Here is a 10492-nt window from a genome sequence, read left to right as displayed (position 1 = left end):
TTCTGGAAACTTCTTCTTTCTTCTAGAATTGAGGGATCAACAAACAACTAAAAGCCAACTCATTTCTCTGGACTATGATTCTTCCTTTTGGCCAAAATAGTTCTAGAAACTTCTTCTAGAATTGAGGGATCAACAAACAACTAAAGCCAACTCATTTCTCTTGACTATGATTCTTCCTTTTGGCCAAAGCGCAGGGAAGCTCTGTGAGATCGAGATAAGTGAAAAATCTTTAAGACTCACTGCATCCCCTGCATCTCGCTCAATTGATCAAAGTTCCGAATTTGCATTTTAATGGCAGAAATGTTGAAATCTGTTGCAATAATGCTTCTCTTCTGTAGCATTCTGCCATGTGCTTGGGGAGTGGCGTGCTAGGACAACTGTGGAAACCTGCAAGTAAAGTACCCCTTTAGAACGAGCCCCAGCTGAGGAGATCTGAGATTCCAAAGCTCTGTAAGCTGCGTAAATTAGAAGCTCGTGTTTACTTCTCACTCTGGATCGTACCTTATCATCTCCATTGATTACACAAATACTGTGATTTATGTTGTCGATCCACGAATGTCGAGCTGCATGGAAATGTAGCAGAGCGGCAGCTTTGGCCTGGACTGGACGGCTCCATTTAAGCTCAAAAGTGATGTATTTGTGCTCCTCAATTGTAACGCCTCTTCCTCGCTCTATAACCCTCAAAATTTCCTCTGCGACACTGACAATGCTCATATTTGCACCAGCGTTTACACTTGCCCTTGTGTGCAAGGCCTCGAACTCCCTCAGTTTTCCCCTATTACTTCTTGCTGCATTTATACGCCTGTAAATCTCGAATCTGCTAATGAGGTTAACCTTGTCAAGTTAGGGTGCAAGTCTTATACTTGTATTTACAATTTTGGAGACGATACAACAGATCCTTTGCGTTGGAGATATGGAATCAGGCTTCAGTACAATTATAATCTCGACAATAATAATTTTCCCTCTGCTTGTGCCAATTGTGAGAAGAGCAGTGGAATGTGCGGATTCACCAGTCCTTATAATTCTTTTGTTTGCGTCTACAAGAACAGGGTTAATACGACCACAGATTGTTACAGTCAAGGTATTTTTATACTTTTTCATTTTTTCGTTAAATTCTCGTTTGTCGTTTACATTTTTGCCCGCTCTTTTGCTCAAAGTGCTTCATTATTAAATCTCTGCAATTGCAGTTAGCTACTTTAGCAGAGGCACCAGTAATGGATCTGCAGGTATTGATCTTTGGATTACAAGTCAGTGATTTTGTCAATTATTTATTTACTAATCTTCTGTAACTTGATTCTTCTATACTTAATTTATATTTTCTGTACTTTTGATTGCAGGATTTGTGCTCGGAATCCGAAGCGTTTGGTGCTTTGTACTGCAATTTCTTTAAGATCCGATGAAATCACAATTCTTGCACAGGCAGCACTACTATACAAGATAAATCTTAAATTCTAATTTGTAATATTATAAACATAAATAATATTTATTATTAGCAAAATTTCTTAATCAAATTATATTCAATACTTATAATTAATCTTAGTGGACAATATGATAGTAATCTCAACTATTATAGAAACAATTACATAATTTATTAATCCTCTAAAACTAAACACTAAACTCTTAACCTTACATCTCTAAAATTTTGTTTTTATATTTTTTATAATATTTAATTTAAATTTGACAACTCTTGTTCAAATTTTTACTTTAGATTCTTTGAAGGTTTTAAAAGCACAATCATTTAAATGAATTTTTAAAAGCTCCTTTATCAAAATATATCTATTTCGAATATATCATATATTTTAGTTCACATTTAAATTTTTTATCATTGGTTAATATATCAAAAAACTATTAATATGTCAATTTTAAAACTATAATACTAAAAACTATAAATAATAACTAAGTTACATAAATCTGTTTGTTAATTTATAATATTTAAAAGTTGAATCTATATAAGTGAAATGTACCTATGAGATTTTTAAAAATATTTTGATGTTGATAGTAATAAATCTTCTATCATTAAAGTGATGATAACAGCCAAAGCTATCACAATAAGGGCATCTAACAATCCTCAAAGTCTATGAATAATTATTGTTCAAGAAACTAATATTGAAAAAATACTTACCATGTAGTTACCTAAAATCCTATTGTGACTAAACATGGCACAAAAAGTTCGCACATTTTGTTCATAATTATATCTTAGAATATTATTTTCTACATTTTAAAAGAGACTTATATCTAACAAAATACTTTAATTTTTCAATTCATATTTTATAATATATACAAATACTCTATTAAAAAAATTCTAAAGCAAAAAATTTCACAAATTGCATAGGCAGGGACTCAAGCTCTGTGCACAGAGCTATTGTTCATAGGGATAAATTAAGAATGACAAAATGTTTCAACCTGCTTCTTTGACGTTATAACGTTGCTCATGGGTATTCATTTATTAGTCCGAGTCCCACCAATTTGCTGGAGTCCGGAATATAGTCAATTGTAATGCAAACTGACAACATGGGCTATAGAATGGTCACTTTCCAAATCGAGCAATGAGATACATTTACAAATGTAGGACAAAATAATTGCACTTAAAAGCATCATGATCCCATTGTTTGCTTCCCGTGATTTTCAAAAACATCTAATTAATACCATGTTATAAATGTTTTCTTGTTGCATGGTAAGATAGGACGTTGAAACTTAAACAGTTCAAGAAAGAGGGTACTGTCGGAATATGAAATTGTCGACAGAGAGATGATTATGAAATAATATGCAAGCCTCTTTCTTTAGGACATAAACTTCTTCCAATTTATCAATGAATTCCATTATACTTAAATTAGAAAAAGAACAATTGCAGTAATTAATCGATTTCAATTTGTGCAAGAAGAATACTACCAATGAGCTAAATACTAATTTAAAACGAGGATCTGCTAAATGAGAATAGGCCCATGGGGACAATCGCTCAAGGGACAGAGGAGATTGCAGCAATTATTATGTCTCTGAATTCAATCATAGGACAGGAAAATTTTCAACATTAATATCACCGTAATATTTCTCCATAGCCTATGGGTGAAGGTAAAAATAGCAATTTACTTGGAAGATATTGAATGAGGCAAACAGGTGGTCATTTGGATGACAATAAATTAATCTCTTCACCATTAGACTTTGCTACAAATATATGCTCCCAGAAAGAATTTGAGAAAAGAGAAATGATTAAAGCAATGTAGAAGACTAGCAGTGAAAGATCATTACCTCTGAAACTCCAATACTTCTTACTGTGACTGCCTCCTCACTCTGAAAGCAACAGCCATGTTAAAGATAACTGCGCTCGTCATGCAGAGCAAAAAAAAATTAATTCTATATTCCATTGCTGTAATTCCAACAAGTTCATTTTATCATATTTATTTCCGTACATGACACTTCTGACTACATCTCCACTGCTTAATGTGGTCATCCAGTGGTTTCCTATAATGAAATTGTTCTTTCTTATGTGACTCGTTCAAGTAACTGAAAATACTACAAAATAGCATTACGCATTGTTTCTCTGCAAACAAGCAAGGCTTGCAACTTTTACTTTTTAGCAAATTGTAGAGAGATTCCAGAATCTCTAGCATCTATAGAACAACTTTTTCATCTTCTATGAGATCAATTGGTTTACAATGCTTCTACCATTTTATCTCTTCAGAAAAAAATATTAGTTTGCAATGCAAAACGCCACCATGATGTATTATTAAGTGAAGTAGGGTCTTTAGAGGACATGACCCCCGTATTTATGTGCTGTCTCATACAGGAACAATTGCTCTGTTCAGATCCACTGGAACAGTCTAACTCGCCAGGTATAAGTCAGAAATATACAAAGCCTTCAAGGTACAATGTATAGACAAAAAGAAATAAATTCACATAGAAGTTTTAACCCATGTTCTATGAAGCACTGGACCTTAACTGCTCCCATCTTCGAGTCCTAGATGATGCATAGTCCAGTTCTTTTAGTTCGTCTATACATGAGACAACAGCTGTTTTAGCTTGATCATGGTTTGGATTGAATTTGAGTGCATCCTTAAAAAGCTGCCTGGCCTGCTGTAATAATCTTATTCTTTCCTTGCTTCCAATTGTCCGCATGTGGGATCGATTACGCAAAGCCAAGCCCCAACTGAACAGTGCTGAAATTAGAAGCATAAATAAACAAAAGATTAGACCTTACAGACGAAAAATTTCTCCCTCTATACATATGTCATCAACACTTGTGTGTGTCCAACTGCATGTATCTGCGTACAAAATCTTACTAGCAATATTGGAGACAAATTTCCTTTTCTAGACTGTAACACTTTTAAGGACATTCTTTGATATGGCCAAATGCTACTGGGAAGACAATGAAATGCCTTCCCAGCCCTATACTTATAAGAACAGAAACCTCATATCCTGGGCTATTTGTAACATGGAAATATCTTCCATAAAACCAATGCTGCAGCATAATGGCTCTAAGCACATTGCAATAAGTGACCTTTGAGTGTTCTGCAAATTCTCTATTTATGAATTTTTTACATGCATTTTTATGTCCGTGCATCAATCCACTGATTTATCATCGCTAAATAGAGCATTTGTTTCCAAATACGTAAAATAACCAAACTTATTAATATCTTGATAAAATTTGTTACTTAATAGAAATGCCTGCATAGTACCAAGGGCTAAAGGAATTGAAGTGAAAAAGTGAAGATGTCATTAAAGACGTATAGGACAATGGAAATGAGATCAAAATATAGAAAAAGAAGACATTTTGAGATAGAAACCAACTAGGTAATAAAACCAAGATATCAGACTTGCATAACCTGTCGGGAACTGAGACCAAGATATCATATTAGAGTTTTGTAAAATTCACAGACTCATACAAACACGGTTCTGATGTCTTTGGTGATAGATAGTAATTTTAATGACTGATATCTCTGGATGATGACTATGTCAAGACCATTCTCAGTTGGAGCATTTTGTCTCTTTATTAGTATACCAATGTTTCAATACACAAGGAGTAACCATTCATGTGCACTTGATCCTTTGGTGCCACTAAAAATTTCAGGTATTTGTTAGGATTTATTTATGATCAAACCAAAAATAGGATGCAATACAACAAGCAAATGCTTATGTGATGCGTACCATATTGGACCAACTACTACAAACAGCCAGCAAGAACACTACATGCATAAGAAATACCATAAAATGTTTAACTAGACTCAATTGCACGAGGACTATATATGAAGAATGAACATGCACTGAAGCTGACTATAGAACAATATTTATTGAGGAATCGTCATTAACTTGTCATAATGAATATTCATAAACGGATGATTATAAAAAGTCACAACTATTAACACATCTGGTTATTCAGTTGGTAAGCAGATCAGTGGAAATCTGTACAAGTCATCAAATATATTAAGCACGCTTTGTAAAATTTATCATTCGCAGCTTTGTTGGAAATTAACCATAACATACAGTATTAATCATGTATTGCTTGTTACCATGGTTGAAAATATCTGTGATATATCGCTAAACTGGAGGTATCTCGCCTGTCCCTACAGGAAACGATATAATCGCCCAAAAAATCATATCCAGGTTTATCATTGTTGCGTGGCAATGTTTAGGGCGAAAAATCGCTAAAACATGTGTCTTTTTCTTTGAAGAAATGGTCCACAAAATGTCAATCCATGAATAACTTAAAACATAAAAAGTTAAACTAAGTCACAAGATTTGCCAAATTTCATCCATGAAGTTCGAAATTGAGTCAATTTTAATCCTTTCCAAACTTCATCTGAACTTTATGATATTTAATATAATATTGTTATTTATAATGAGATAAATTTATTTTTAAAATAATATTAAGCTATTCAATTTAATTATTTAGCAATGTCAAACTATTTTGCCAATTTTGTGGATATATTACTTATATTTTTAAATAGATAAATTTATATAAGTTCAATTTAATGTCGATTTTTTTTCCAACTTTTTATTCTTGCCAAATTTCACCCGAACTTTATGGTCGACTGTTAAGATATGATAGCGTTGATCAGAATTACCAGCATGACAACTATATGCACATGTATGTGCAGATATCTGCATACACACACATATTTATAGACATTAATTTTTACCTTGCCGAGATCATCCTGGTATAGAACTGATTTTATCATTATCGGACCAAGTATGGCAATCTGAACAATCAGATTACAGTTCTCTTGGATCAAGCATTATGTTCTTGATATAATGTCGATCATGCATTAGATCGATCAAATGATCTATTGCATTGTACAGATCAGAAATCATAAAGGAATCTGTTTAATAAACTAATTACATCCGATTAAGGATCGGATCCTTTAATGATTTGTTAATATTATAATATACCATCGTGTCTTTTCATGGATGAATAGACATTTCTGCCCATGTCTTGTGTCTTTTAATGGATGAATAAACATTTCTGCCCATGTCTTGACTATTGTTATGGATATAAATATGAACTGATTCAAGAGATCAATATCATCAAAATCAATAAATGATATTATTCTACAGATCGACTGCAGTACAGTAATACAATTACTTTCAGACTTTGCAATTCAGTTCTCAGAATTGTATTAATTCATAGAATTTGATATATTCTGAACAAAATAGCGTAGGTTTCAAATTTATCTTTTGGAAAGATGTTCCAAACATATATTTTAAAGCCTACACATGGTACATGAATGCAGTTTTTTTTAGCCGCAGAAACATTGGAGCAAATGAACTTGATGTTAATTATTGTTAGTTGGACAGCTGTTATTTCTGACCCGGAAATAGCAGTAGTATTTATGGGTAGCTTGGACAGCTGTTCGTCCTTATCTATGTATAGCAGTATTAGTTATGGGTAGTTTGGACAGCTGTTTGTCCACTTGCCGAGAATTAGCAAATGGTTGTTGCAAGGATAATTATTTACTAATTTTAGTGATTCCCTTTTGGACACCTTGCAACCAATTCTATTATTGGTTGTCGAGTTGTCTTAATCTCAACCGTCGATTGTAAATCAATCTCGGCCATTGGTTTACCAACAGGAGTAGTATAAAAGGAGGTCAGGGGGGCATTTGGAGAACATGAAGTTTTGGAGAAGCAATTTGCAGTGATAGCAAATTGTCTTGCAATGTTAGCAAGGGCGCAGTGTTAGCGTGGGGATAGCAGTGGAGAATATCAGCGGGAGAAATTAGGAGGTTGTCGAAGTTCTGCCAGTAAGAGGCAAGGAATTTTGTATCTCTTGATTTGCTGAAGTTTAATATAATTTCTCATCTGTAGAACTGGTTTTCCCTTAGGGGTTTTTCCAAAGACAGTTTGTCTGAAAATATTGTGTTCATTGTGTTGCGCATTTCTTTTCATATTTTATAAGTGAAGTTGCAGTTGTGTTATTTTTTCGATATTGGCTAGGAATTTATTTTCAGCAATTTAATAATTGTTTATGATAGGAGATTAATAATCAGTGACTGCAATAGTTGATTTTTCACATGGTATCAGAGCATTGTTAAGGGTAGAAGAGTTTTGCCATAGGAAAGAAATTTTGATCTCTTTAGATTTATTATTGCTTTAAACCCTTGAGATGGCTTCAGCTGGTTTGAGAGATCAGGATAGATTGGATGGTGCCTCAAATTTTGGTGTCTGGAAGGCCAGAATTTCTTTATTGTTGGAAGAGAATGGTATCAAGGATTATGCTACCAGTGTTGTACCTGTACCAACGGATGCAACACAGCTTGCAGCATATAGGAAGGACGATGCCAAAGCGAGGAGGATTATCCTTGATGGTGTCAAGGATCATATTGTTCCACATATCGCAGAGCTAGATACAGCGAAAAAGATGTGGGACGCCATTCTGAATCTATACTAGAATGCCACCACCAACAGCAAGCTGATTCTTAGAGAGAAGCTAAAGAATACCCGAATGAATCAAGGAGAAGACGTCACAAGTTACCTCACCAGGCTCAGACTTGTCAAGGATGAGTTAGCAGCTGTTGGAGATAGCCCTAGTGATGACGAGCTAGTGAGAACAGCCCTAAATGGGTTTACTAAACAATGAAGTGTCTTTGTTCAAGTTGTCAGTGGACGAGATACTTTACCGAGTTGGGATTGACTATGGACTGATTTCACTCAGGAGGAGTTTAGACTAAGTCTTGTCAATGGGGCCAACAAGAGTCAGAAAAATGAGGTGGAACAAGAGAACGTTGCCCTAGCAGGTAAAGGGAAAGCAAAGAAGGGATCTAGCAAAGGATCGACTTCACAAAGTGAAAAGAAGAAGAAGGACCTTTCTAAGGTCAAGTGCTATGGATGTCACGAGTTTGGCCACTATGTCAGTGATTGCCCAGAGAGGAAGAAGGGTAAGAAGTAGGTGGCAGCTTCAGCAAGTGCGGAAGAACTCTCCAGTAGAATGGAACATGAGTTTGCACTCATAGCTTGTATGGTTAGCTCAACCTCACAGTGTGTTTGGTATATAGATAGTGGGGCGTCATTTCATATGACAGGAGTTAGAGAGTACTTCTCTAGTTACAAGGAGGAGGACACCAACATCCAGATTTCTATGGGAAACTTGTCCAAACTCAACCCTGTTGGGAAAGGGACTGTTCAGTTTCAGAGGGAGAATGGAAAGATAATTCCACTTCATGATGTGTTATATGTGCCAGGCTTCGGTATGAATTTGATTTCTGTATCTGTTCTTCAGGATAGGGGGTATAATGTACTCTTTAGAGGGACACATGTGTTGATTAAGCACAAGGATTGGAAATCACCCATAACTATTGGAGTTAGGAGTGGTCGCCTTTATAGATTGCAGTTTGATACTCCTAAGGCACTTATGAGCAACAGTAATCCTAGAGATCTTGGAGAGCCATGGCATAGGAGGATGGGCCATATTCATCATGGAGCACTTAGATTGCTTCGTGAGACCATGACAGGTGTTCTAGAGGTGAGCACAGAGCATGACGATGTATGTAAGGGATGTGTGTTGGGGAAGTTTGCGAAAGCATCTTTTCCGAGGAGTGACACCAGATCTAAGGGTGTTCTTGATCTAGTACATTCAGATGTTTGTGGACCGACATCGACGAAATCTCTCAGAGGATATGAGTACTATGTTACTTTTATTGATGATTTCTCTAGAAAGACCTGGATATACTTCTTGAAGACTAAGGATGAAGTTTTCAGTCGATTCCAAGAGTTCAAGGCTCTTGTGGAGAACTCGACAGGAAAGAAGATAAAGGTTCTTCAGTCAGACAATGGAGGCGAGTACAAAGGAAATGTCTTCCAAGAGTTCTGCACCAGAGAAGGAATCAAGAGAGAATGGACTGTTCCTTACAATCCACAGCAGAATGGAGTTGCTGAGAGGAAGAACCGTTCTATATCGGAGGCAGCAAGAGCTATGCTACATGACCAGGACATGCCCCATTACTTATGGGCAGAGGCGTGTAATACAGCAGTCTACATTCAGAATAGAGTTCCACACAAGGTGCTAGGGAAGATGACACCAGAGGAGGCTTTCACAGGGAAGAAGCTAGATGTTAGTCACTTCAGGATATTCGGGAGTTTGGCATATTGTCATATTCCTGGAGATACACGTACAAAGTTAGATCAGACTGCAGAGAAGGGGTACTTTGTTGGGTACAGTGAGACCTCAAAGGCGTATAGGATTTTCATTCCAGGGACTAAAAGAATTATTGTCAGACGGGATGTCAAGTTCATGGAGGACAAGGCATTCAAGAGATCCAGAGATTTGCCAGCAGATGATCAGAGTGAGCAGCCAACAGAAGCTCCAAGACCAAGTCAAGAGAAACAAAGCTCAAGTACAGTTACCAGTACGAGTGTAGACTCAGTTAGTGAAGATTCACAGAGTATGGAGCAACAGGTGCAACAGGAAATGCATCTAGAAGACTTAGAGGTTGACATTTCATCCTCTACAGTTGGCAGCAGGAACCATGTGGTTCCAGATACACAAAGGGATACTCAGGAGTTTGTGGGAGCTCCTAGGAAGAGTACTAGACAGCGAAGACAACCAGCCAAGTTCAATGACTATGTGGCATTAGTTAGTTAGTTGGTAGATAGTGAGCCTTCTAGCTATCAGGAAGCTACAGAACATCACGTATGGCGAGATGCTATGGTTGAGGAATATTCTTCAATAATGCAGAATGATGTGTGGGAGGTAGTACCTAGACCAACAAATAGGGCTGTAGTTGGATCACGCTAGATCTATAAGATAAAGCACGGTGCAGATGGTAGCATCGAGAAATACAAGGCAAGGTTTGTGGCAAAGGGGTTCTCTCAGAAGGAGGGAATAGACTATGAGAAGACATTTGCTCCTGTTGCCAGGTATACTTCTATACGAGCTGTAATCTCACTTGCAGCATAGATGGGATGGCAGATCCATCAAATGGATGTCAAGACAGCATTCCTTAATGGTGAGTTGAAGGAGGAGGTATACATAGAACAACCAGAAGGCTTTGTAGCACACAAT

The 10492-nt window shown here is 36.3% G+C and overlaps 1 protein-coding gene and 1 long non-coding RNA gene across 3 annotated transcripts in view; one reads left to right on the top strand and one right to left on the bottom strand.

The window, feature by feature from the left end:
- The first annotated feature begins 862 nt into the window (after nucleotides 1-862).
- LOC149565413 (uncharacterized) lies at nucleotides 863-1511 on the top strand. The gene is made up of 3 exons (XR_016361494.1): nucleotides 863-1081; nucleotides 1188-1226; nucleotides 1338-1511. It is a non-coding gene; the product is annotated as an uncharacterized LOC149565413 (long non-coding RNA).
- Nucleotides 1512-3337: 1826 nt separating this feature from the next.
- The window catches only part of LOC149565412 (uncharacterized), an 85414-nt gene continuing 78259 nt past the window's right edge, over nucleotides 3338-10492 (bottom strand). For both annotated transcript variants that reach the window (XM_089818923.1, XM_089818925.1), the window contains one exon: nucleotides 3338-4154. In XM_089818923.1, coding sequence (XP_089675049.1) covers nucleotides 3916-4154 — 239 coding nt within the window. In that variant the 3' untranslated portion in view covers nucleotides 3338-3915. The remainder of the gene's footprint in view (nucleotides 4155-10492) is intronic.

Source organism: Cupressus sempervirens, chromosome 3 (genome assembly GCF_028749045.1).
Source record: "Cupressus sempervirens isolate cs-2001-9-10 chromosome 3, ASM2874904v1, whole genome shotgun sequence".
In the NCBI taxonomy this organism is placed as follows: Eukaryota; Viridiplantae; Streptophyta; class Pinopsida; order Cupressales; family Cupressaceae; genus Cupressus; species Cupressus sempervirens.
This window is presented reverse-complemented; position numbering and strand designations above follow the sequence as displayed.